This window comes from Aulostomus chinensis, chromosome 9 (assembly GCF_037954235.1).
Source record: "Aulostomus chinensis isolate RoL2024-O1b breed Wild chromosome 9, RoL_Achi_v1.0, whole genome shotgun sequence".
Classification (NCBI taxonomy): domain Eukaryota; kingdom Metazoa; phylum Chordata; class Actinopteri; order Syngnathiformes; family Aulostomidae; genus Aulostomus; species Aulostomus chinensis.
This window is the reverse complement of record NC_141328.1, coordinates 5,690,384-5,718,262: the sequence shown is the minus strand read 5'-3', so window position 1 is coordinate 5,718,262 and position 27,879 is coordinate 5,690,384. Positions and strand designations below refer to the sequence as shown.

General features: G+C 40.4%; 2 protein-coding genes and 1 long non-coding RNA gene across 4 annotated transcripts in view; 2 read left to right on the top strand and 1 right to left on the bottom strand.

The window, feature by feature from the left end:
* The window catches only part of LOC147255542 (uncharacterized), a 53,316-nt gene extending 32,724 nt beyond the window's left edge, over positions 1 to 20,592 (bottom strand). Inside the window, exons 1-2 of the long non-coding RNA XR_015117857.1 lie at positions 20,412 to 20,592; positions 18,491 to 18,558 (exon numbers count right to left, since the gene is read on the bottom strand). This is a non-coding gene — a long non-coding RNA (uncharacterized LOC147255542). The remainder of the gene's footprint in view (positions 1 to 18,490; positions 18,559 to 20,411) is intronic.
* Positions 5,058 to 13,358, top strand: scrt2 (scratch family zinc finger 2). The gene is made up of 2 exons (XM_086213321.1): positions 5,058 to 5,584; positions 8,848 to 13,358. The coding sequence occupies exons 1-2, from the start codon at positions 5,425 to 5,427 to the stop codon at positions 9,645 to 9,647; spliced, it is 960 nt and encodes a 319-aa protein (XP_086069447.1). The 5' UTR covers positions 5,058 to 5,424; the 3' UTR covers positions 9,648 to 13,358.
* On the top strand, positions 20,562 to 26,485 carry srxn1 (sulfiredoxin 1 homolog (S. cerevisiae)). 2 transcript variants are annotated; one of them, XR_015117856.1, is made up of 3 exons: positions 20,562 to 20,837; positions 22,124 to 22,479; positions 22,726 to 26,485. XR_015117856.1 is itself a non-coding variant. In XM_086213324.1 (2 exons), exons 1-2 carry the CDS (start codon positions 20,601 to 20,603, stop codon positions 22,331 to 22,333), a joined length of 447 nt encoding a protein of 148 aa, XP_086069450.1. In that variant the 5' UTR covers positions 20,562 to 20,600; the 3' UTR covers positions 22,334 to 26,480. The 2 variants fall into 2 exon arrangements, 1 of the variants encoding a protein (XP_086069450.1); XM_086213324.1 differs by having other exon boundaries at positions 22,124 to 26,480.
* The last annotated feature ends 1,394 nt before the right edge of the window (positions 26,486 to 27,879 follow it).

Here is a 27,879-nt window from a genome sequence, read left to right as displayed (position 1 = left end):
ATTTCAAAAACCAAAAGCTCCTGTCCCTCCAACGGTTTCCCATCTGCTTCAAAAAACCTCATTGGAGTGACCCAGTAAGCAAGAGTGAGGTGAATTATACATGGCTATGCCTAATGGACTCTTAGCTTCTCTTCACCTAGCTCACCAAGCTCAGAGTGACTTTATATAAGCAGTGCCAAGCATGACACTCTAGTTTTGTTTAATGCATCACAAACCCACTGAAAGTTACATATTCTGTTTAGGTATTCTTTTTTGTCATAATGTGCCAGGTGCCGGGAGTTAAATGATTAAACAGGCATGATGCTGTAAATAGATAATTATCAGTGGCAGAACAGTATGAAGGAACAAATCAAGTACATTGACTTCATTAATTCGGCCGGCCAGGTCGTCTCCCGACCCTGGAGGGCCATACAGGATGTTAATGAGGCTGATTGTATCACAGCTTCACCCCCATCTGACCAGAGCTGAACCCCCGCGCCAGCACCGCGGAAGACCATTCCTCCAGCCTGAGGGGGACAGTTGCTATGGTAACGTCCTGAGGCAGTGACCACATGTCAGAGGGAGTCTGGAGGCCATAAGTGGACCGGAGCACCGGTCTGAATGAGGAGGTGGATGTGGGAACAATTGGTAATGTGTTGCCTGCTGCTGGATGCGCGTAACCTGAGAGATGTTTCAATCTCAGTACCCCAGCTTGCAGGGAACGTTCCAACAGCACTGGCTATAAGTTCTAATGATGTCAAAGAACACGTTTTAATCAAACAGTTACATATTTGGGATATTGACCAATGGGAATATCTGACGTATCATCTGTTGCCTTATCCAACAATTTGAGAACAATCCTAGGAACACTCCGGGAACAAATTAAGAATTTCTCACTGAAAACATTACCAGACCATGGCACATAATATTTTCAGACCATTTTCAGAACAAAAGATTACTGCTGGGATATTTGCTTTTGTTTCATCATTCAACTCCAACCTGTTGCTACTTTGTTGTACTTTAACAATGAGTCCAGTCGTTGATGAAGCGATGCAGTAATTATGTTGCCAATTATATCATAACCATAATAGGGCTGGAAATCTTTCACACGTAATAATTCTAAACCATAATTTGGTTGGAATCAGTAATATTGACCATATACAATTATATTTTGTCTGAATTGCTATTGACCAAATCATACATATACTGAAATGCAATTGGCAAGTTAACTGTTTTGGTCAGTTCATAAGCAAAATTGTGGATAAATGTCGACTGGCATCTACCCAAACATGGAGATTTCTCTGCTTTCTTTGTCACATGTAGGCTGAAGAAGAGCTCTTCTAAGTCTGGTAGCAGCGCCGGAAATGCCTCTGATTCTGGTTCGCTATCACTGAGTATGTAAGCCTGAGCGCTGAACTGATACCACAGTATTTACTTGCCCTGAAATCAGACCCTGCTACTTCCCAGTTAGCTCAGGTATCTCTGACTAATATTACACACAGGAAATCAATTCTTCTTCACCGCTATAAAACAGTGGCCTAAGCCTACACAGGCAGTTGTGCTGAGCCTCCACTGACAACTACTCTTTTAGAGCAGTGAAAAATTGATTTCCAGTATGTAACATTAGTTGTTCAGAGCTAACAGAATGTCAGCAATGGGGCTATATTTTACATGTTAAAGCACACCAGTAAATCGTTGATGTGAGCATGTATCCGCATGGGCTGAAGCTCGGAGAGCAACCGACAAAGTAGATGATAAAACAAAGTTTAATTTTTTGGATGTATTTGTTCAGGTTTTATGAACCTGAGCCAGGTCAACTGACAATGACGTCATATCACATCCATACAGGGTTATGCTGCATCAAAATACATATTGTCTATATACACGTATTTCAAGAAACTGAAACCAAGCTCAGGTATCAAAATCGTTATCAGCAAGGAAAACATGATATTGTCGTGTCTCTATAAGGTGAATATTGGAATTTTTAATAGTTTTTTTACTCTTTTGAACAAAACAGAAATTGAAAGCATTACCTTGGCTTTGGCAAAATGTAATGGGTATTTATTTTTAATGATTACAAATGAGGGCTGCACGGTGGTACAGTGGTCAGCACTGTGGCCTCACAGCAAGAAGGTTCCGGGTTCGAGTCCCGGCTCGGGCACGGGATCTTTCTGTGTGGAGTTTGCATGTTCTCCCCATGTCTGTGTGGGTACTCCGGCTTCCTCCCACCGTCCAAAGACATGCAATTTGGGGACTAGGCTGATTGATACTCAAAATTGACCGTAGGTGTGAAGGTGAGTGTGAATGGTTGTTTGTCTCTGTATGTTGGCCCTGCGATGGACTGGCGACCTGTCCAGGGTGAACCCTGCCTCTCACCCGTAGATTGTAAGATAGGCTCCAGCCCCCCCGCGACCCTTACTAATAAGGAATAAGTGGAAGACGACGACGATTACAAATGATCTCTTGAACAGAATAACTAGATGCAGTCTTAACTGAGTTTTGGGCCTGCTAAGAACCCTAAACTTAAAGCAATATCGAGTGTGTGTTGTTTAAGTGGTCATGACCCACAGCAGTGCACTGCAAAGAGCAGAATAATGAGAGGTGAGCCACAGTTTAAAGAGAAACTGACCAAAAGGTTTGAGAAGCTACTGAAAAAGCTCAATATGAGTCAAGCAAAGTTCATCATTCATTTAACCCTCCCCCCCCTCCGCTGGTTGGAAGCAAGTCTGAGGAGTATTTCAGTGGCAACAAATGTTTTTCACGTAAGGAAGTCTGTGCAACCACAACTCAAACACATCAACCGAGACGCTGACGACAGTGAAGAGCCTGAACAGTAAATATAACCCTGAAATTATTTTAACTGTTGGAATGAACACTCTGTGAATCACATTTCTACACCAGATGACTCACACTCACACTGTATGTTGTTTTTTTGTTTTTTTTTTTAGAAAAAAGATATTTCTCTGTAAAGCAAAACCCTTCACAACAGGTTATTATTTCAGACAATCATTCTTCCGCTGACCTTTCCTGTCCTTGCCTCTGCACTATGAGCTCGACTGGGTGACAGCAATGTGAACTTGTCCTGTAATGTACAATCACACACGTGTGATAAATCCTGACCACGCCGATTTGTCACCTTCCCCTCTTGAGTCCTGCCTCGTCCCAGCTGCAGGGTCACCGTTAGTAGCAGGGATGATTTAGAGAGGACACTCTGAAACGACCAGCTAAATCGGTAGCACCTTTAAGCACATTCAAGCGCAATTTCAGGAGAAACGTGAAAATGCATCAGGCAAATGCAAGGCAAAGCGAAATGAAAATTAGTCTGTTGGCTAACTAGGATGCATCTGAATTTGACTGAATGCTGACTAACATACATTGTGCTTTTTAAAAAAATAAATAAATAAATAAAATGCACAACCTCAATCAAAAGATTACATTTTCGTCACAACATAAATATTGCCAGACGTGTACAAAATGCAACTGTTTCCGAAATCTAACAGCACTTTCTACACTTTATTTATGAAAACATTATATATTTTCCATAGTGAAATGGAAACCATAGAGAGAATACAAAAAAAATGCTATGGCAATAAATCAAAGGGTTCATCAGAAAAAAAATGATTAACCAACAATTCTGGTTATTGATTTTCATTTTCGAAAATTATACCGAATAATACGAAACATTCAAAGGCTGCAGCTTCTCAAATGTGATGATTGAAATCTTAGAATGCAAAAAGAGGCAATTCATACATGTCACCTTGGGTTCCACTCGAATTTTATAGACATTCGTATTTTTCCCTATTTTCTGAGGTTTTAAGACTAAAAATTGATAGATTAGAGGTGACAAATTATGTATAATAAAAAAGAAAATAGCTAGATCAAAATCAAACGTAGCCATTAAAAACTAATCTTCCTTCTCCAATATTATAATCAAACCTCCTGTCTTATCAATGATAGTCTTTTTCCAGATGTGATGGCCATCGCTATTGATACACAATGACATTAAACACAGATTAGAAAATATGAAACAGAACACATCGACACATAATCCTAAAGTATTGCATGTCAGGTCATAGAAATAGAAGCAGCAGTTACCCTTTAATCGTCAATAATTTGGTTGATTTAATGCTGTAACACATTTATAATCTAACAAATGATGGCACAAGTGTTTCCTGTTGATGGTGAATCAAACAGGTGCATCATTTGTTTTACTTAAAAACTTTGTGATAAAGATTTATTCTAGATTAATCTTTCACTTTCATTTGCTCTAACAGGCCGACAACAAACGCTCTAATGAAATATTCCATGTATAATGTAGTATATAATTTGTACAGTGAGCTAATGAATGCGCACAAATACAAACCAACTCTGAGAAGTCTGGCCAAATTAGCGAGCACGGATCTAATTCTAGATTTCACCCTAATCAAAAAAGATGTAATTAATTAATCAGATAATTCCCTGCCACGCATGGCAGGACACACATCTGTGCAGCCGCAAAGGGGAGGGAGAGGAACAAGCTGAGCTGTGCAGCGTTAATACTTCCCTGAAGCCTACCCGTCAACAGTACAGGAATCCAGTGCAGCTTTAAAAAAAAGGTCCAGCAGAGCTCAGATAACCTCTCCTGTACTATACAGCGTTTGAGTACAGTGGAAAGGACGGGAAGAACTGAGGCTGTTTGAGGTAACAGAGATGACATGAGGGAGGCAGTGCCTGTACAAGGCAAACATAAACTGTGCCACTTCATCTGAAAACAATGGGGGACAGGACACTGAGTGTGCTCTCATCCACATCTCCATTGTCTGCCCTCCTCTTTTACTCCTCCTCCGAGCATGGAGCATAAGCGGGGTGAAAGAGGCAGGGGAGGGGAAGAGAAGGGGGAGCAGCAGTAGGGGCAGTGGGGGTCTGGCTGTGTTCTTTCTCCTCTGTCTGTGTGCGAATGCACAGACGGTTCAGTAGTAATTTGATGTGTGTCCCTGGGGACATTTGATGGATTAAAGCTAAGCAGCTCCATTTCGCAGCACCACCTGATCTTCCACTGCCTGTGCCCCATATAAAGGCTGGCGTGATTGCTGATCTCAGCTAGTCTGACAGTCTCTCTCTCTCTCTCCCTCCTCTCTGTCTGTCTCCATCTCTTCTCTTCCTCACTGGTCCTTTAAGCCTGCTGCATCATAGGAGCTATCCAGTGCTGAACAGGATTGCTTTTATTTATTTATTTTTTATTTTTCTGGGGGAAGCTGGGGGAGCCAGAGAGTATCACACAGCTTTGCCGTCAACCTTGTTCTCCACTGGTTTCCATTTTTTTTTCTTATCTTATGTTTTTTGGCCGTTGTCTTCACATTGACCGCAAGGATTACCGTCAAGCCAGGTCTGCTCGTGTGCTTTCTCAGAGGGTTTTTATTTTTGCTCATGCGTTTTTTGCAGCTCTGTGTTTTTATCCATTGAAACATGCCCCGCTCATTTTTGGTGAAGAAGATCAAGCTTGATGATTTCTCTTCGTCCAATGTGGCCACTTCCAATCATCATCACCACCTGGACGACTCGTTCACTTTTGCACGCTCCATCACAGACTCGGTGACCAGCCTTGGGGTTCGTCTGAGTGAGAATGGTGAGTTAACATGCCTCCAGTCTGCCCCGCTCCAGCCATAGTCAAAGATGTGCGAGCACTCCTGCCTGTAGACAGCTCCGCTGCTGGGATCAGCATGCCTGACATTTCCACACTTAGCACAGATGGTGCCCTCTTTTGTTTTTGTGTCGGGTGAGATATTCTGCTCCAGCCAATAACATACTTGTAGTGTGTAAATTGATGCAAGATGTTACATGCAGCTAGCATCAATATCCCAAATAATCCTCTCCAGAGGTACCCCACCCCCACCGTGCGCCCAGACTTTTGTTTTTTGACTCCAAGTGAAGGACAGACACAATTCAGGTCACAGCCATGGATTAGCTTATGTAAATAGGGAACAAAACGTGTGTCTAATCAGGAAAAGCTCCAGTTACGTATTTGTATGACTGCGACAACCCTGTGGTGGCTGAATACTCAGGCTGACTTTAACTGGTCCTCATGTTGACTAAAAAATTAATGAACATGAGAGATGAGTATCAGATGATACATTTGTCCTTAGCTGTTATTGTCCTTGACTTCCCATCACAGTCCGATCCTCCCTTGCCCCCCTCTTCCCCTCCAAATGGAGCATGCACAGTCTCCCCACCCCCATCGCTCCACTACATCTTTCTCTTCCTTCCGGGCATTTGAAAACTAGCAGGGGTTAGAGTTTCAGCCATGCAGGCCTATCGCCGCCACAAGAGACATCAACACACTGTACAGTAGAGCCAGGAGGGAGGTGGGGAGCTGGGCTGGAGGGTTAGCAAAAGGAAGGAGAAAAAGGAGACAAAAATGCTTGGGGCAGCAACGAGGTTGATCACGTGACTGAGGTTGTACAGTAAACATGACGAAAGGCACATAGCTGCACTGTGGTCAACACACGGAGCGGCCACGCTAAGCTCCGGTCGGTACCAAGAGGCGACCTTCACTTTCACAGGCAGCTTTAAGCTCGCCGCTTCCATTTTGTGGCCATGTTTAGAGGGCCATATGTGTGTCTTTGTTATGATTTGTTAGGATATCATCACAGCAAGAGAGGCTTTACAGCTCGCAGCCTCACGTTGTGATGATGCCCACCTGTTATTCAACCATGTCAACAGCAAGCGTCAGCAAATGCTTCATCGATCAGATTAAGTGGAGTTTAAAAAATATATATATTGATTTGTGTTAAAAAAGGATAAAATGTAAACTCAAATGGTTCACTAAATGAAAAATAACTTGGCTAAATGATTATAAGAAATAAAGGCATCTTTGAAAGGATTTTACCAGGCACATTTTCTTATCTTGCGGTTCAACGTCATTTGGGTTTCATGCTATTAAACTGTCATAAAAGACTCTGATTCTTGTTCATCTCCACTGTTCATGAATCTATTGTTCAACACCAAGAAAAATAAACGTTATATTTAATGGAACAAAAGAAGAAAAGGCTTCCACACTTGTGCTGACAAAAGGTGTTTCATTTGACCAAAATCCTTTTCACGCTGAGTCCAAAAAGCAAGATATTCTCGGTAACATCAGCACTTCTGCTGTGCCAGGAGATTTTCTTTCCCTCCATTGTGGAGACATTTGACTTGAGTGTCTGTCGAACAACAAAGAGGGGTGGCTGAGAGGGTCCATTAATTACATGCTTGCTTTGCATTAGAGCAATGAGTCTATGAGCTGCAAAGGCTGATACAGCGTGTGTCCTAAATGATGAGCTCTGTGGCTGACCTTGGGTAATTGAAACATAGTAAACACTCCGTTTACACTCTGATGTGGCATGTTTTGTTGTGAAAAATATCTCATCTTAAATGAAGGCCTTGTAGTGCAGAGCTCCATCAAATTATACTGTGACCGTTAAACAAGTGGATATGCCTACAAATAATCCAGCATTTTTAAAAGATATTAAAAAAAAAAGAAAAAAAAGACCGTAGCTATTTTTTCCTCTGGTGTCTCATTTTAAAGAGACTGAAACTGCCTCTCAGACAAACACCATCTGGGTTGTTTAAAATAGCAAACCCATGCAGTGTAGCATGATAATGTGTGCACAGGCCTGGTGTTTCCCTGTCCCCGAATGTCACGGTCATGTCTTTGACAAAGTGGGTGTGTGAACAGAAAACTCTTGGGAATGGAGACATTGTAGTAAGAGAGTACTTCAAGTGTTTTCTTAATGGCCTGTTTCTTGACGGCACTTCAGCGTGCTCGCTGCAGCAGACAGGTGACCCTCTTCACAAACAATGCTTGTGATGTCTCATATTAACGGTCCTCAAGAAAAACCCTGCTCAATAAACTATTATTGTGTGACGCAGATACTTGGGTCTGCTCCTTGCACCATTTCTCCACGCAGCTGCACTATTTTACAGATGATAGCCTATTGATCAGTTCAAAACTTTGAATTTCATTAAAATGAGTCAATACGCAATTTCTACTGCTTGCTGCACACATAGGAATTTTTCTGCAGTTATGCACTATTGCACACGCAGCAAGGAAATTTCACCACTTCTCATATTTGCACTCAAATGTTCAAACTAAAGAATAAAGGTATGTTTATCCTTGAGGTAATATGCATTTAGAATTTATTGAGCTCATGAGATTCACAGCATGAGAATGTACCGAGTAATGTTTGCATGCATTTAGTTGCCAGCAAGCCTTTTAGCTCCTCTGGCACTGGGCTGTCGGAAGGAAAGGGGAGACTTGTTTGATGCCAACAAAAATATATCTCTCTGAAATCATGTTCTGTACTGTCGGCGACATTTAAATTAGTTATGGTGCTTTGTGCTTTGCTGCATCATGTTTAAACCAGCTTGTTGAAAAAGCAAGAAATCCAACAGGATGTAAGAACAGTCACAAGTTAGTCTCATCCTGTGTTCCAATATTTTTTTACGCATAGCATTCTACAATCTGAGATGCTCTTTAGTATATGATTGAAAGGAAATTTCAACAAAACAAATGCCTTGCTCCAGCTTCAAGACTGACAGACAATAAAAAATGAGTAATCAATGAAATGACTTTATTAAGGAGGGGTTTTAACACCTATCTCTTAGCACGGGACACATCTTGATGAGCATCCTTGCTGTAAAATGAGCTCATCACATTTCCCTGCATCGCTGCACGATTGAGAACACAACCTATGTGAGCTGAAAAATCTGCAATTAGCTCTGTGCTGCTTTTTGACTATCTCATGAAGGGCGATCATCCAACATGATAATCATATAATCACTAGCATGTCACTGTGTCCTTATCCATCACAACTGCTGGCCAACTCTGTTTGCGTGTGTCTCTTAACCCAGGCTACATCCAGGATTACATCACGCCATCTGTATACGAGGGGGAGAAGAAGATGGAGCACAAGCTGGCTTCGCCGGTGTCTGACCCCTTGTACACCCAGGTGAGCAGTGGTGGGGAGTACTGTGACCCCGACCTGAAGCACCCCGACAGCCCCCAGTCTGGCATGACAGCCAGCGGCTTCTACAGTGGTGAATCGGAGGCCCTGGCCGAGGGTTACACCATGGATGCCTTCTTCATCTCAGATGGGCGTTCAAGGCGGAAGGGAGACAGCGAAAGCCGTGAAGGGGGCTCAAGAAGCAGCAGTGCCAACGCTGCAGCTCAGGAGAGGGGAGCAGGCACACCTCGCCACACCTGCAACGAGTGCGGCAAGACGTACGCCACTTCTTCCAACCTCAGCAGACACAAACAAACGCACCGGAGCTTGGACAGCAAGATGGCCCGCAAGTGTCCCACCTGTGGTAAAGTATATGTGTCCATGCCAGCGCTGGCCATGCACATCCTCACCCACGACCTCAAGCACAAATGCGAAGTGTGCAGCAAGGCCTTTAGCCGGCCGTGGCTCCTTCAAGGTCACATGCGCTCACACACGGGGGAAAAGCCCTTTGCCTGCGCCCACTGTGGCAAAGCCTTTGCTGACCGTTCAAACCTCCGCGCCCACATGCAAACACACTCTGCCTTCAAGCACTACAGATGCAAGCGCTGCAATAAGACCTTCGCTCTAAAGTCCTACCTGAACAAGCACTATGAGTCAGCCTGCTTCAAGGGCTCTGCAGACGAAGACGACTCTGGATCAGAAAACTAACCATGAGGAAGATGAAGAATTCTGAACCCCTATTGTAGGTTCACAACCAATAACCCTATTCACTCTGCCCTCCATGCCTTTTTTCTTCCCTTTTTTTTAGAAAGCAATATTTTCACTGAGATTATGTGAAGAAAAACTCTGATAATGGCAAAGACAATTTCAGAAGATGCTGGATTTTTTCCCCTGCACAGTAGCTAATCGTCCACAGAAACATACAATCAAACAACCTTCCCCCAAATAGAAACTGTAGGTGATAGTTGTACACAATTAAGTGACATGTGCTCACATGGATGTGGGCACGGGTAAACACACAAGCGCACACACACATACACACACGCACACACAGATACATGCACGCACGCACGCACACACACACGCACACACACACACACACACACACAATTATATATGAGGCCTGGCATGTGAATTTTTATCAATGACTATAATGATATTGATATCAATAGTAATAATATTTAGATTCCTGATATTTTATAGCAAATAGTAATGACAAAATGAAAAAAAACATAAAAAAGGACTAACAGTGTTCTTTTGTTTTTTAGAGACAAAATGACCTCTTGTATTTTTATGCTGCTTTTTATTTGCTAAGAATTGAATTCTTTTGCAACTGCCAACATGAACTTTTTATGAAAATGTGAACTATGACAGTATTTGCAAAAAAGGGAGATCATTTTAAACGATAAAAAGACAACCCCCTTTTTCCACACCAATGTTTAAATTCAACGGATGTTATTTTTCTATTTGATTTTTCTAAATTTATTTTTTTGTGCTTATTATCCCTTGTTGATCAAAAGCATCTTTGTAACTGTGGGTATTCCAAAAAAAGATCATTGGTTCTAGGTTGTCTAGCAGGCCTGTTTGACAGGTTGTCACAAACTTCGTCTGATCAAATTTGTATAGTCCCACCCTGATTTATACACTTGGACAAAAACACTGAGAGCCAGACTAAATGATCTGTCGTTATATAAGTGCCATGTGCGGTTTACTCGTCTATAGCAATGAAAACTCTTGTTGTTCTTCCTCCACTTTGGTGGCTTGCATAAACTCTGCTGCCTTTATGGTGCATCGTCCGGTCTTAACAAGCAATCTTCACCCGGTGTTTGAGGTTCGACCCTCTGCCAGTGTTACCTCAGGGTGAAGGTATGGACTCACACACCCTCAGTTACAAAGTCAAATCATTCTGTTTGTCTGTTTTATATATATATCGCTCAAAGCTCCACCCATGGTTTAGATGCATACCATCTAATTATCATGTAAATACTTAATTTATCTACCGATTTATCTATCTATCTATTTATTTATTTATTTATCTATCTTATTTTTGTGTATTTATTGAAGACTTGCTTATTTGTTAATTATTATGTATTTATTTATTATTTATAACTTTAAAAAATGAACATCCATTGACCTTGTAAGATGCTGCTGATCTTCAAAGAAAATGTTTATATGCATGAAAACTGTAGAGAGTCCATGGGACTTAGTTTTTTAAAGAGGAACAACGTACAGTACCAGTGCTAGAAGTCTTTGAACTTATGAATGCAGAGCTACTTTTGTTTTCGTGGCAATAACTTTACTGACACAGCAACTGACATGTATAGCAATCACAGCTGTCCTGTTTTCAGTCAATTTAGGGCAATAAAAAGAAACAATGAAAATAAAACACTAAAATATTCTCCATCTTGCTGTTTCCAAATGTCCGCTGCCTTCTCATGACTTAAGATTTTTGGCCCCTTTTATAAAAGAAAAAAAATCTCAGGCAATAACTAATCCCCAGAAATGGCAAGCCTTGATGTGCATGTAGACGTCGCCCTGCAATTAGAGATAACTAATGTAGGTGTAATTTAGTTACACCAAGGGTAAAAAAGCAATAATGATAGCGGTGCCGCGAGCACAAGCAACACTAAATCCTTTATACAGCGAGTCCAAAACTGCTAAAATTGGCAATTTAACTGGAAAAGGCTGCTATTTTATATCATTATTGTTTTAAAGAGCAACCAGGTAAAAAAAAAAAAAAACTCTTCTGGCAGCTGACGGACTGGTATGATTTGACTTATTTACTAGCAGGACATATTACACAACAGGTTTATGATCATTCTCGTATAATCGCTGACAGAGTGAGTCATTTCAACTTTCCCCCAAATGATTGCGTTTAAAACTTAGCGCATCTCTGAAGTGTCAAAGGAGAGAATCCAGCTGAGATAACATTAGGATGACTGTTTGAATTTCTAACCAGCACTAATGGAAATGCTCTTGATGTGAACGGTCTGGGAAGAGAAAGTTTTTAAGATTGTTGTAATAAAGCGACACGCTGCAATGCACTTCCAACTCCCCCATCATTTGTCCCTGCCTTGCCTCCCTCCCCTCCCTGCCAGCCGTCCTCATCCCATCCCAACTGCCTCTAAACAGACGCACAGAGGATGAGATGTGCTGAAGTGGGATTGGCGGAGGGCGGCGGAGTGTGGGAGGATAACAGGTGTTTGCAGACAGACTGCAGATAGGGAGCGTAATTGAGTCGGTGAGCAACCTCCAAGGGGAAGGTCAAGCACCAGCAGGCAAATGCACTGTCAGCTATTTGCATATTCCAAATGGATGACACGATTGCAGTAACGCTGAGCTCGCCCTAAAAAGAAAATAAAAGAGAGAGAAAATAGGAGTTTCTGCTCTGTTTGTGTGCTCCAATCCACGCTTTTTTGAACATCATGTGCAGTCGAAGGTCATCTGAGTGCTGCGGCTGAATCACTGCGTGAGAGCATCCAAACCACCTGTCTCCTGCTTAACTTACAGAACACACAATTGGGCACGATGCTGTATTCTTGAACTCATGCAGAAATCATTACTACCAACAGATTATTTTATGTTTTATATTTTACTGTGAGAGAAAAAATACAGTGCATGTTAAAACCTGCATTTTAATAGGGAAGATAAAAGCAATGAGATCATTACAAACATCAATTGGGAATGTACCGTAGGCCGAACAAGTGTGCATCTAGAGCTGGCAGTATTACAGATCATCCTCGGAGAAAATACCGATCACAGAGGCACAATTTAATCCTGAACTTTGGAAATTTAGATGTAGAGAAACATTGTTCCTCTTTGATGATTTTGTAAATATATTTGTAAATATATCACAGCAATAATATGACAATGCATGTAGACATTTAATTGCTCTTTTTCTATCCATGTCGTCTTTTTTTATTAAAAAAAAGAAAAAGAAAAGACAAATACAGGTACCAATTGCAGTCTGGGTGGCCACGTGAATCAGGGAGTGTCTTGATTTAAAAAGCTATCTGTTGTAAGTTACAAACAAACACTTCAAACTCTGTGTATTCTCAAAGATCTGATCATGTTATGTATGATTTTTCTGTTCTTGTTTTTCTTTTATTTATGTGCCCGGCTTGGCTGCGCAATGAAAAGTGCCAAAAAGTATGATTTCCATGACAAAAGCCTTCAACATATGGTTGGCTGCTTGAAACCTTCCATATGGCCCTCAAAGAAAAAAAAAAACTGATTAAGATTTCCACTTTTTCTCACTCTCTCTTCCTCTTTCTCTCTCTTTCTCTCTCTCTCTATTCTAGCTGAGTATGAAGAAACTTAAGCCATGATTGCTGAGGGGTGTTTTGATTTATCTTGTTCTGCTACAGTTAATAATGATGACAACAATAGCAATGATAACGTTAATAAAAACAATAGCACAAGGAACCTGCAAGTCTACTCGTTTCTTTTAAAATACTGATTTTGTTTTGTTACAGAGCATTTGGATTTAATATTAAGAGAACAAGAACCGGCACACCAGATGTTTGTTGACAGGCCAATCTGTTCTCACGCTTCATCGCCCGACAGATATATTGATGTGACTGATAACATTGGCCTATGTATGATTTTTTGTTTTTCTTAAACGGAACATAATTCAGGAAAAAGAGACTTGGGGTAATTCATAAACATTATATTTCCAGTTAATTTTAATATGTTCGTGCACTTTTGAGCAATAAAGTGTATTTTTAACTTGTAAAATATCCTGCATTTATCACGGATATTTGTCATAAGCCCGTGAGAGATGAAGGCAAAAAGAATATTTGCTGATATCACCAACATCAGCCTCAGTATCAGTCAAGCTCTATCTATCACAGCACTAGACGTGACGATACTGTTCGGTGCACTGATTTCCATCCTTTTAGATGACAAGGTTTATTGTTAAACTGTAGATCACCTCGCCTCCATTACATCTATTTGTCACACATGTCGGATAATACAATTTGGCCAATATATTAATGTTAGAATTTTCTAACTCTCCAATATTGGCCCCAAAACACCTGTATAAGTCAGGCCCTGCTTACTTTCTTACATCATTTCCCACATAATATATCTGGTGCGTCTGTTCGGAAGTCAACATAAACTCAGCGAGTAATTAGAATTATGACTGTAATGTGCCATCAGCTGTAGCCTCCTCTGTCAATGTTTGATGGATTTATACTAGCTTTACTGTTGATTTACTAACTTGAAATCTCACTGCTATGAGGCACAAAAATACCAGTTTTCTTTGTTTTTTTCCTCAGCGGCTGTCTACAGCGGGAGAAACGGCTATGGTCAGAGGACCTGACAACACCAGTATAGCTTTGAAAAAGAGTTCCTGAGATGTCGGCGTTATCAAAAGCAGAGGCATCTGTTCCTCTGCTATTAAGCCCTTCCTGGTCATTAAATTTTAATGGAACATTGATTTTATGCTGGAACTACTGTTTCTGAGTGACTCAAAAGCCAGAGAAAAATATGGAACAAAATAAAAATGAATCATGACAGCAGACAGGGATTATTATTCTGGGGCTTTTCTTGATTGGTTTCCAGGGACTATACAACACCTGAATTCAATCGCTTGTGTCCTTCAGTGTCCTCCAGCAGCACAGCAGCAGTATAATGAGACAGCAGGCAGAGCAGAGCGGCGACTCGGTAACAAGACACTTAGCTGCACACTCCGCTCTTCAATGTGGGAAAGCAGTGATTGCCGCTGCTGCTGTTGCATGCTTCTGTGCTAAATAAATACATTTTGTCATCTGTTTTCAAATGCTGCCTCTGCTAGGAGTTAAATGACGAGTTTCCAACCAAGTGTTGATTCGGGTGCAGGCAGCAACAGCTCGCTGTGCCACAGATACCAAGTTGCATCAACATTCATATGCGGCGCTTGCTCAAACTTTACCCTGGCAGATGTTGTCCCTTATCAGATTTTATGATGAAAGTAAATAACTGATTTCATTACATGGCAATGGACTGTAAAATGGGGACCCGTGGAATCCAATTACAACACCTGTGGGTGTGCTGTATGTGTAACAACGGCAGCTATGAGTGATCAGCACCGGGGGGCAGGTAGGGAGACCGTGGCCCTGCATACACATCACTGAAATACAACCATCGCCTCCCACCGCCACACACTCTCAGAGCATATCAACTAAATTATTGAAAACAACCTGCAAAATTGAGCGTGCTTCACTCACACTTCAAAAGATATTGACCTGAGAACACCATCATCTTTTGAGTGACTGTCTGAAAGAAAAAATAACTGCTTTCTGATGGAGCGAAGGGTTAGCACAAGGTCAGAGCACAGATCTACGTACAGCAGATACATCACCAGACATATACATGGCATTTAGTAGGAAATACATTAGAGCTGACAATATTGACAATGTACAAAGTTGTTCATAGAATATCTTCAACAAAAATGTCAACAGTTGTTCAGGGTGGCAAGGTGGTGCAGTGGTTAGCACTGTCGCCTCACAGCAAGAAAGTTCCGGGTTCAAGCCCCGGTGTGGGCACGGGGTCTTTCTGTGTGGAGTCTGCATGTTCTTGCTGGGTACTCTGGCTTCCTCCCACAGAGGGGACTAGGATACTTTAAAGTGTCTGTCTACATGTGATAGACTGGTGACCTGTCCGGGGTGAACCCCGCATCTTGCCTGAAGGCTGCCCCCAAACCCTTAACAGGATAAGCGGAAGAAAATGGATGGATGGATGTCAACAGTTCTGTAGTTCAGCTGTTTTCCTGTTACATCTGACATTAAACTGAAGCTACAGCTCAGTTTTGGACTCATGGATCAGAATATGACAGGAAGGAACTGAGAGTGATTGAGGAAGTCATCTGAAGCTTTTGTTTGTTCTGTGCCTAAGGAGTATCGTTCATTAATTCATCAGTAACCAATTAATTTACTTATATAATAATAAAACTGTTAGATGCAGCATCATTGTTTTTAATTCAGATTTTGAGTGAACTCATAATTTTGTTTAGGATTACAGTGAAAGGAGAGCAAAAAATTAACATAATGTTTGGTTAACTAATTTTGATAATGCTAGTAATTTTGGTTGTCTTAAAAAAATGACTGCTTCTAAAATATGAGAATATGGACCTGAATATCTTTTGATTTTTAATGATTAATTTGATAAATTCAACCATTTTGAGTGTTCAGAATCAGCTGTATCCATTTTAGACAAGTATTTGAGCCAATCAGTCACTCAATATTAAATATCAAAGAATTAATTTAATAATGATTGGCCAATAATTTCAAATTCACTGACGAACAAAGTATTTAACTTGCAACTGGTGTCTTTATTAAGTTTGTGATAGATGAGAGAGCAAGCAACATGTTGTCTATCTGACAAAAAAACAACAACAACCTATCATTACTTTTTTCAACACTCCTTGAACCGGTGCTGGCCGCTGCTCTGACCCGTCCTCCTGTACATGTGACGCCATCTGTTGGCTGAACACCAAATGTCAGCATAAACAACAAAACACTAATATTCCTGATGATGTTAAATTCATTCAACTGCGTAACTGAAACGAGATGCAATTTTTCTCTTGGCTAATTTTCTTTAAAAAAAAAAAGAAAAAAAGAAAAAGAAAGAAAAAAGAAAGTCAAAATCAATGTCCATTCAAACTGCAAAAAAAGTCTCTTCATAACAAGAGGCTGTAGAAAAAAAAACAGCCCAGGCCAAGCAGCTGTGACTGGCCCTTTAAGAGCTAACAGTTTGTCTTTTCACATTCTGCATCACAGGAGAGATGCTCATTAAAAGCGCCTCCATTCCTCACTGTTTCATCAAGTGAGACTGCCAAGCTCTTTAACTCAGCGTTCTTGATGTTTGTGCTGTTTGTGTAAAACCCATCTGTTTCCCCGTCTCTCTGTTGGCAGAGGGTCCACCTCATCCGTATGCTTCGCTTTTTGAAGTCATGTCAAACTCGCATTTTTATGCATCTAAGATATCCAACTTGTCATCAGCACTCAGGCAAAAGTCAAGGGGGGCACGCCTTAAATAGCTTGTCTTTCCCTTCGTATAAAACAAACACAGGAACAAGGATAGCAAAGGAACTACACACGTGAGGTTTTTATAATGTTTGCAGAGGTAAAATAACAACAATCTTGAGGTTTTAGCAGAGGATATTCAGGACTGAACAGTGACTAAGTAAGTAAATGAAAATAAAGGCAGCTGCTTAATCCACATCTCAATAACCTCCACCCAGACCACTTTCTCTTTCTTTAAAGATGCTGGGAGGGCAAATTTATTTTAAGTCAAGAAAAGATCATTCAACTGAAATCCTGTTCCAGGAGGCTGCAGTAAGCACAGAAAGACAGGTTTAGGTTTAAGCGCCGAGAGCCATCAGACAATAATCGGTCTCACATTCAGCTGCAAACACTGTTGCTAAACCTTGTCATGAATTCAGACACATTCATCTATCACAAAGCTGTAGTTTGAGGAGTGAAAAAACAGCGTCAGAATAATTATCACTTTAAAAGCATGTCAGCATGTAAAAAAGAAAAAAGACGGTATAAATAAATATAGCTCACTTCCCTGTCGGAAAGCTGGCAGGTAATTTTCTCCAGCTGCTCTAAGTGTGACAATCCCACGGGGACTGAAATCTAATATTAACAGCAAATCATTATGTGGGAACTGTTCTTCCATGACCTGCTGCTGTACCTGTGTGACTAACTCAATCTAAGTAATTGAGATATGTTAGCAACTACAAAACCTCCCTGCTTTGACAGCAGAGGGTCACACAGAGTGTAGTGGGACTCCAAACACACCTCAGCACTGGAAATGATTTACATGTGTATATGATTTGACTGACGGGGCCTCTTCTCTTCAAGTGATGCAAGGATTCTTTATTTAATTATTTTTTTGGAGGGAGGGGGGCGGGGGTTTGGGTGTATGATGAAGCGGTGTCTGACTGACAGCAAAGCAGCGACATGAAGCAGTGAATGCCCAGATGAGGATGTGTCACAGACATATTTACTATACTGTTGTTACTCTCACAGAAACACTACGTCATGCAGCACCATCCAGTGGCACGACCCGTGCCAGCGTATTACGCCCTAATTGGTGTTTTTAAACTATATTGTTGTCGGCTAAATTGGTCCTTAAGATAAAAAGTAGAAACATAAGAAAAGTTTCAAAGCCAAGCTATCGGGGGGGATAAAACAACAATTTAAAAGATGTTTGGAGCGAAAAAGTCGATTACTGCCCCAGCATTATACAGTAGGGTGCATTTTGTTCTGTTTTATTCTACAAGGATATATATAATGTACTGATATCACTGTTAATGATTACATACTATATATAGAGCTCCTTCATGTTGTAACAGATTCCCATGTGACCAATTAATCAACATAAAAGAGGCTACCACTGTAGTTCAAAGTATTTGTAATAATTCAATATAATGACCTGCCTCTCCTGTCCAAGAAATCATTTTTAATTGTCTCATTAGAAGATGCTGTAGCTGTGGGTTGGAAAAAACAACAATAGTTGTGTTTCAGCTCCACTGCCGCAGATCTTTGAAGCTCTCCACTTACCTGTGCAAAGCTTCGAGCCCAGATGTCCTTTTTGTAACCACAGCAACCCGGGTGTCTCTTTGAAATCCCTGCAAAAATAGAATATTACTAAGTTGAGCACTTTGAAGGAAGAAGCCTACATCACGCAACAGTCTACAATACAAAACACTGACCTCATTAAAAGCTATTGTTGCCAAATGATTCTGTGCTTGTAGCGGCGCTTTTCAACTACATGACTAATTGCAAGAGTGAATTTTAATGAGACAGTCTGGCCATGAAATTCATAAGTTATCTTACAAAGGGGGGTAAAGTTTGTGTTTTGTGATACATGTACACACCATGAAATACTACAAATATGCGTATAACCTAAGATGCGGTTAACATAATACTCAGTTTGGGGTCCCAAGACCCTGGACCCTCTTTGACAGATCAAAAATCATATGTTGTTTTTTTTTTGTTGTTGTTTTTTTTATCCCCTTCGTGATGTTCACTAATTCTCTAGCAACTGCTTCAAACCTAGCTGTGAAATGAATGTTTTAGAAATCTTCTAAAGGATGGCGGCTACTGTTGTCATACATGATTAGACAAGGAGGATTTCAGACGCTCCAAATCTGTGAGTCACATTACAAACACAGCTACTACATTCAAACCCCAAATAAATGTAACTGGAAAGATCTCAGGGCCATCACGGGGTGTGACTTCTTACAGGGGAAGATTTGACCCCAAAACAAGTGCAACATCTCAAAGTGGGATAAAGTTATGTACATTTGAAGCGCATAAATGAAAAACATCAAATACTTCGACATTCCAAAATGATTCTCTTTTCTTCCTGATAACGTCAGGATCACCACCTCTCCTCACTAGATATGCTTGCATTGAAAAACAGAAAAACATGTGATGCTACTCTTCAGTTAAATGCCTTGGCATTTTATTCATATATTTGTCTTGAAGTCGTTTAACTAAATATTTACAGAATGCGACTTTAGAATGAAAGCCAAGTTTGTAGAATGAGGGTTAGGAAGGTTAGTCCTTCATTACTTCTGGGTTTTAATCCAAAAATGGTTGATTTTGCAAACATTTTGACACAAACAGCAGTGAGGTTCGTGTGGTCCACAGGGGGTTAGAGGTCACGTACCTGACTAAATGTAACAGTTTACAGCAGATTGTGTCTGATGTGGAGAGATTATTGTGCGGTTTGTTCTTCCTTGGCCTACCTTACCTTGAGGGCATGCGCTCCTGTTCTTTGTATTTTATTTGAAGGTATTTTATAAATAGTATTTAGTATTCTTAATATATTTTACAAATTTTATTATTAGCTTTTGCTGTCATACAATTTTTTTCTTTAAATTTGAAGCCTTTTATTTTGTGAAGCACTTTGTGAATTTTATTCCTGTGAAAGGTGAAATATTATTATTATCAATATTATTATTATTATTAATCGTCATCATAATGAAAAAAGCAGTGACCTCTCAACATACAGTGACTGAGAACAGTATGCTGCCGTATTACTTGTGAGCATGTACGTGATTATTAACGTTTAATCATTTAAGCAAAGTAATTATCAGAAATCAAATGTATTCAGCAGCGCTCAGAGGAATTTCTTGACTGTTTAGTATAATAGTTCTAAACTATAACACTTATACCTTTTCCTTCTTTTAAAAAAACAAAACAAACTAAAAGACAGCCAACAAATCTTAGGATATATAGGCTTGAACGGAATATTCTTGTTTATTCTTTGTTGTCTAGCATTTTACATGAAAACGATTATCAAAGTGGATGTCATTAAGTTTCTTTCTCAATTAAGCTAATTAGCACTCGAGACTGGACAGTCATAATAATAATTTACAGTCGCGCTGCAGGCCAGACAGCGTGTTTTTCTAACAACAAAGACTTCTCAAAGTATATGAGAGTTGTTAACAAAACAAAGATAACATTTACTTACATACTAATTTACACCATTAGAGCCGGGACGTGTGTGTGTGAGATAGTGAAAGCTGAACGAGCTGGAAAGGGCGTAGCGCTTGTTTGATTGACAACTAAATGAGCCAATGAAAAACTTCCGTCAAAAACACTACGCACTTCTCTAAACTAAAATCCTCCGCTCAACCCGGAAGTTGGTGTGATAGGGCAAATGTCTCGGCTTCGGCACGAAACTAAAACTTGGGTGAGACAGTTTGTTTTCTCTCATAGACACCAGTCGAAAATGTCCTCTCAGTCCAGTGGGGGGGACGTTAAAAACGGCAACAACAGATCGATTCACTCCGGCAGTCTCGAGGAGGTTCATAACATCCCGATGCAGGTGATCATCAGGCCGATTCCGCCGGTACTGGACCTGCAGAAAGTCCAGAGCCTGGTTGATACTATAAAGGTATGACTGTTGAATCCGTGTTTGAATACTTTTGATAACTTCTGGTATACAACACTGGCAGGGCTAACCACACAAGTATCAACACAGTGACCTGAAATCAAGTCTGACGAGCAGCAACACCTTGAAAAAAGTAAAGCGGAAGTTAGCTGTTCACTGTGTCTGTGAGGGTCTATGTTGGCTGGAGTCGGCAGAAATACTACAAATATTGTCACTGTACTTAAATAGAGTTGCCAAGTAACTGTACATTGATATTAATTTTGCCTGACAACTTTTTAGTTTTCACCTCTGTATTTTAACAAAAACATCTGTACTTTCAACTGATCTTCAGAACATTCCTTTTGTTGGAGTGTTAACTTAAGTAGTTTTTTTTAAAAGTTTGTTTTCATTTAAAACAGAAGTGATCATTTGCAATGAGCAAGCACCTTAAATTCAAACCTAAATGCAGTAAATGTACCGCTTATTGATAAATCATTGATGGCCTTTACTGAAGGGACATGTTTCAGTATTCAAAAATACAATCATTTTGCCTAGAATCTCTGTTAAACTCTTACATAAGATTAAGTAGTTCACTGTAATCTTATATTGAAAGAAGATAACGGTAAGGTTGACTTGCTAGCAATTAAAATGTGTCTTTTGAAGACACACTTTGCATTATTACAACTATTATATTGCCTTTTATTATCTGTTTGTACAGCAGCCTCCGTTTAGTTGTGCCCAAAGGAGGTATAGTTGTAGACAAATACATTAATAAACCAAAGTTTCTAATGTAGTTTGGGTTCTGCTGGGAGGGCTTAGAGCTGTGACATGGGAGTCATTTTTACAGATGAAGTTTATCAATTTTATTTAAAGTATTTTTGCTTTGTCGTTAATAGCTGCAGTATTTAATGGCTATACGTTAATGAATGATAATAAAAATATAAGTCCGAACAGAACTATTCTGCATGATTAGTACTTTCAAGTTTGCTGTGTGCAGTTCTGACTTTTACTTGTTATTGTTTGTTTTTCTATCCCCATGTTTCTACTGGAGAGTAAAAGGTCCCGCCTCTTTTTCTTCCTGTAATGTTTGCAGGAGCATGTTTGCAGCTACATTTCGGTGCTCGTTCACTTTGTAATGGTCTGTAATGTGTTATGTTTAAATAAAGATTAACTTTGAGAGGAGAGTCATTTTTGGTGTCAAGATTTAAAGTGATCTATGCACACGGGTGTTGTTGTTTTTATTTCACTTTTGAAATACTGTCATAAATTTCTGCTTCAGAACTGCCGAATAAACGTATCCTTCCTTCCAGGAGACGGCTGACATCAACGTCGTCCCTCCCATTGATGTGCTCTGGATTAAAGGAAGAGAAGGTGGGAATTATTACTACTCTTTTGGAGGCTGTCATAGATTTGCTGCGTATCAACGCCTGAAAATGCCGACCATCCCCGCCAAGATCATCAAATCAAGCATCTCAGACCTCAGTACGTACCTGGGGGCTTCCACACCTGATCTACGTTGACGGTGGTTTTGGGGACCTGGAGCTTCGTGACTCTTGTTCAGTTGGTGACTGCAGTGCAACGGATTATTCAGCAGGGGGAAGTAGAACGCTTCGTGATGTTCATTTGAGAGCAATGACCTTAAACTCACGTGGTGGGTTAATAACAGGTCAGTTATTTGTGTGTTGTATGTACTCCTCATAATAATTGTACATCAAACGTTATGTACATCATCAGATTTCCCTCCAGTTCTTTCCTTTCTTTTCTCTTGTTCATAAATACCTATACAACATGTGCCATGAGACTGTGCAAGAACATCCTTGTTATTCAGAGCAAAACCGTGCAGGTTGGGTTAATTGGAGACTAAATTGCCTGTAGGTATGAACGTAAATGGTTGTGTCTCTCTTTGTGTCAGGCCAGTGATTGACAGGTGGATTGTCCAGGGTGAAACTTGCCTCCCACTCACCCAGTACCAGCTGGAATATGCTGCAGCTCCCCCGTGACCCGGTATAGAATCAGCAGTAGAGATCATGAATAAATGAATTCATGCAACAACACACAACTGAACTTTGACCACAGCACTAATGCAGTGTGGCATATGCACTTTATTATTTAAATTTTAATTTTTAAAACTTATTTATGCAAACTTTGGTATCCTGCATATGTGTGTGTGTGTGTGTGTGTGTGGGGGGGGGGGGGTCACTACATTTATTTGTACCGCTATGCAATTACAAATAGATGCAGTCAGCTCAATAGACTACATTCACTATGAGGAGGATGTAGACTAGATAAAGTTGTTGCAGTAGCTTTTATTTCCCACCAGATACTGATTCTGATTCCTGAACGTGCCCATCACTCCAGTCTGAGTATTGATCTACGACCACTGTTACAAAATATATTATGAAACTACAGTATATAACTGTATGTACTCGAATGAATAAAGTTCCAAGAATGAGATCACATATCTGTCTGTTATCAGCAGTTGCCCCTCTGAACTACAGCCCTGATACATGATGATGTTTTATTGGTGGCATTTTCTGATGTCAAATTGTGCATTGTTGCTGATATTTTGCAGAATTCAGTCCTCCTCCGAACAGCAGTTGCCAGTGGAATCACAACTTCCTGTGTAGGCTTCTGTTGTGGAGAGAAGAATCAGAGAGAGAATTTATTTTCTGGACGCAGTTTTAGTCAGAAATACCTGTGAAGTAGCAGGGTCCCATTTTAAGAATTCCGAGGTGTCAGATTAGTGCACTGACTTGCATATTCACTAATACCCATCCTAAATTTTCGCCTAGGAGAAACGGAGCGACTCTATTCCTAAACCAAACATCTCCTTCAGGTGACAACTGGTGGACTCATAGAGCAGATGTTTCCCAAAATAACATTTATTATCTCACAAAGCAAGTTAACGGTAGATTCTGTAACAGAGCAATTATTTGCTTTCCTTAAACAAGCAAAGCATTAATTATTGGCACTGGCCTTTAGACAGCTCACGATGAAGCCAAATCCCTTGCCTCTGTCTTGACAGGAAGGAAGTGTAGGTTTGCAAAATAATGTAGGTAAACTAATCATTGCAGGTCATTAAACAGGGGCGAGGCCTTTCCTATATCAGCGCCCTCCGATTGCAAACTCAGAGCTGAATGATGGTCTCCCTTTGTGAAGAGAGACCCGGGGAAGCTTTTTCTGATCGGCCCTAAAGGACTCCAAATTTCCCCTCCAAATTGTCGCGTGTGAGAGGAGTTCCTTCCTGTGGCTCACGCACTGTCTGGAAGTAACTATATCCTCAAAGGGTTTTTGACATGCAACACCAGTACAAAAAAAACAATATTGCACCTGTTGCTTGGGAGAGTTGCTTTCATGGGTGGCTCTGTAGTCTTTATCTTTGGGGATTTAAACAGATCAAGGGGCTAAGAAGAGGAAGTGTTTGTGGTCATTTTCAAAAATGGATTGTTTCCATGTCAGTTCTCGTAAAGTTACGTGCTCCCCGGTGATTAACACATTAACTTATAGAGGCCACACCTGTGTACGTGTTTGCTTACTGTTCACCAGGTCCATTCACATTTAGCTGGTTAAAGAGTTCTGTTTCCTCCAGCATCAGCCACAAATGTTTAGTATTACCTTACTCTAAACCGGAGACATAGAATCTGAGGTGGCTTTTCGTTTAACGCCTGCAGCAATAATATGAAACAAATCTGATTGTTTGTTTGTTTTTTTTGTTGTTTTTTTGCATGCAAACAGAGCACATAAAATATTTCTTGAAATTTTACTGGGATATTTTATATCCAGTTGGCTGAGGGGCTCTAAGCAACAGTTATGAATAATTTTGGATAAGGCGTTTATCATTTTCAGCATGAAATGTTAAATTAGACATTTTTTTTTATAGTCATGAACTGAATTTATGAGAAACTGTTAAAGCCCTGTGCAAGGATATATGAATGTAATTGATCATCTTACCTATTTTTATGCCTTTTCTGCTGCCCGTCCATCCCGCTCTCCTGAACAAGATGCCTCAGTAACACAGAGGGAGTTGAGTCAAGGTCACTTTGACTGCATTAATAATGTTTTTGGATACGTACTCTGATTGTGACATTTCGCACAAACGTCGAGTGCATGAAGTGATGGCACTTTATATCCCGAAGGTGAAATTCTGTTTGACAGCACAAGATAAAGACACTTTTCGGATGTTGTTTTCCAATGTCATCTGAGGTCCTTTATGCTGTTAAGAACAACAAAAAGCACCCAAAACACTTCAAACCTTTTATCAAATCCATTTAAAGTCTGCACTACATGCAGTGTGTGGGTCTGGACAAACACAGTACACAAAGAACATTCCAACATTACTTTTGGTGGCAGTTTTCTAATTTGATCATTCATATTTTACCTACATTTGTGAGCTTTTTTCTTCTTCTTCTTCTTTTTTTTTAACCTGCAACCAGTGTTGCTTGGCTGCCTCGACTGTATAAAAGTTACTTACACTTCAAAACATCTTGAAAATTATGAAGTTATTAGATAATGTGACAGATTAAAGCCACCACCAACACTAAGCTGGCTCCCCCGTTGGGTCATTTTCCCCTTAAAATAACTAATGCTGAAAGGTGATCTTTGGTCACCCAGCCTGCTCATTTGTTCCACTCGGGGAGGCATTACAACCGCAGCCTTGTGAAATAGTTTAGATTTAGGTGTTTGAGTGGACGATGACTTCTCACAGCTTCCTATCCGGAATTGCTCTAGACTGCTGGTGGCAGGAAGCGTGTAATTTGTGCCAGATTGTCAACGTCGTATCCACTGTCTGAGTTTATCTCTGCGCTGTGACGCATTGTGCATGAACTTTCATCTCCGTTAAGCTTGATGAAACTATACACTAGGTCATATTTTACACAGGTTGTAAAGTGGCTATTGTCTGAATCACTTATCTAGTTTTGCCCTCATGGTAAATTTGCAAAGAAGGTGAGGGATGCAGCTCTGCTCTTCTCTGTTTAACAGCACAATCAGCAGATTGCGTTTGATTCGCCACCAGAAAGGCTGCTGAAGAAGGACGGGGGGACGGGGAGTATGTGATGTGCAAATATTATCAAGGCTTGTTTTTTTAATTTATTGTCATACACCAAATCCTTCAATAAGTTAGATTTTGGCCACTTGAGGGCACCTAAATCACAGTTTTGAAGACACTGACCAGTTTATTAACAGCTGCTTATTTACACATGTAGCTGAGCATTAGCATGCATAGGAATTGTGTCCAAATCTAATCTTGCTTGGTCTCCAGGATTCATTGACTTGAAATGAAAACACAGTTTGGAGATCAGAAGCTATTTGGCAAAAAGATCTCTCCATATCATGTGAGAGAATAGTGACGCTATCAATGTAGCTCATGTCAAATTTAACTTGGTAAACATTTTGGTCAATTTCTAAAAAACAAAAAACACCTTCAGTCCATATTGTGCCACAAAAGGAGACTTTTCCCTGAAAGGCAGCTGAAATGACAAAATATTAGAAATGACAACAAAAAAAAAAACTTACACAAGAAGGCAACAATTTAAAATAAGTAAGACAAGAGCATGCAGGATAACAAAAAAATGAGCATTTTGCCCCAATTTTCTCTTAAAAATTTGACATCCTTCAAAACTCTTTAAATCTTCAATGACTTTTCTATTTACTTTTATAAATTTTCTAGAAACACCGCCAAAGGTTACATTTGTACGTTTGCTACCTAACTGGCTAGCGTCCAGCTCTTTTGTAGCAGACATCATTGCTAAAGATTCCCTTTTCTTCCTTGAGAGTGACGTTCACGTATCTTGGGGTCATATTTACAAGTGAGGGGGAGGTGGAGCGTTTGGTAGACAGGTAGATTAATGCAGCAGCATCAGTTTGCAGGCACTGCATAGGTGTGCTGTCCCCAAGAGGCTTTGCTTGATTCTCAGTCTCCCAGTTGATTTAATTTCCCACCCTCACAAGCTTTGCAATATTGTGATTCTCTGTCGGCTTTATTACGACAGGCCGGCATTAATTGGTTCGTAAACGGACTTAAAAAAAAAAATGTAAAACTCGTATAAATACTTTTAAGGCGGCAGATGCGTTTTTTTTCCCATCCAGCAGCAATAGCATTTTGAGCTTCAGGCCAACTAAAAGCTATAATGCAACACTTTTACACATAAATGAATGTCTTTTACATTCAAGCCCACACAGAACAACACAATGCTTTTTAGGTTCAACACAGACTTCTCCCCATTTCACAGTATCTGGAGTTTTTGTAAGTGGTGATGTTCTGGGGAAGCAGAAGCCCCAGACATACCCCGACGAGCAGGCCACTTTCCAGTGAGCCCTCTGCTCACTTGAATGTGGATAAATGAATAAACCATGCAGCTTTCTGAATATTATCGGACCAAACTGTAATTGCAAACAAGTTTAAAAAAAAATATCCACGCTTTTACAGCAGAAACCGTAACAACATAGGAGGATACAGTGCAGCCTATGATGTAAGCATGTGCCATCAGATGTGTGGAAACTCACTGCCAGAAGATGGAGACATAAGTTCTACACTCTAGCTTTAAGTCAGATATTCTACCTTTTCTCTCAGATTTGGGTCTGAGGGAAATATTTGGTGCTTAACTTGCTAAATGCTCCCCCACCAGCTTCTTGCTGAGTTTAAATTTTTCAGGTTTGATGCCAAGTGGTAGAGTAGCCAACAACTTTTTTTTCCAACAGCTGCCTTCTACATCCTAAGGTGACAATAAGAAAAGCGAGCAAAATTTAAGCTGTGCGACGCAAAGTAAAGTTGCTGTTTTGACTTCTGGCTCTTCAGAGACTGTGTGAAAATGTTCTTGAGTGAGTACTGAACCCTAGATTGTTCCCGATGAGCTGGGTGGCACCTTACATGGCCGCCTCCTGCGCTGTAAGAATGCGTGTGTGAATACGGTGACAACGTTAAGCGCTGTGAGCATTGCTAAGATTAAAAAGGTTCAAAGCCCATACAGCTGACAGGAGCTGCAGGGTCACGTGATATTTCTCTGTGGGCTCATCACTCCTCCCACCTTGATCACTCATTTGGTCCATCGTATCAAAAATAGGGATT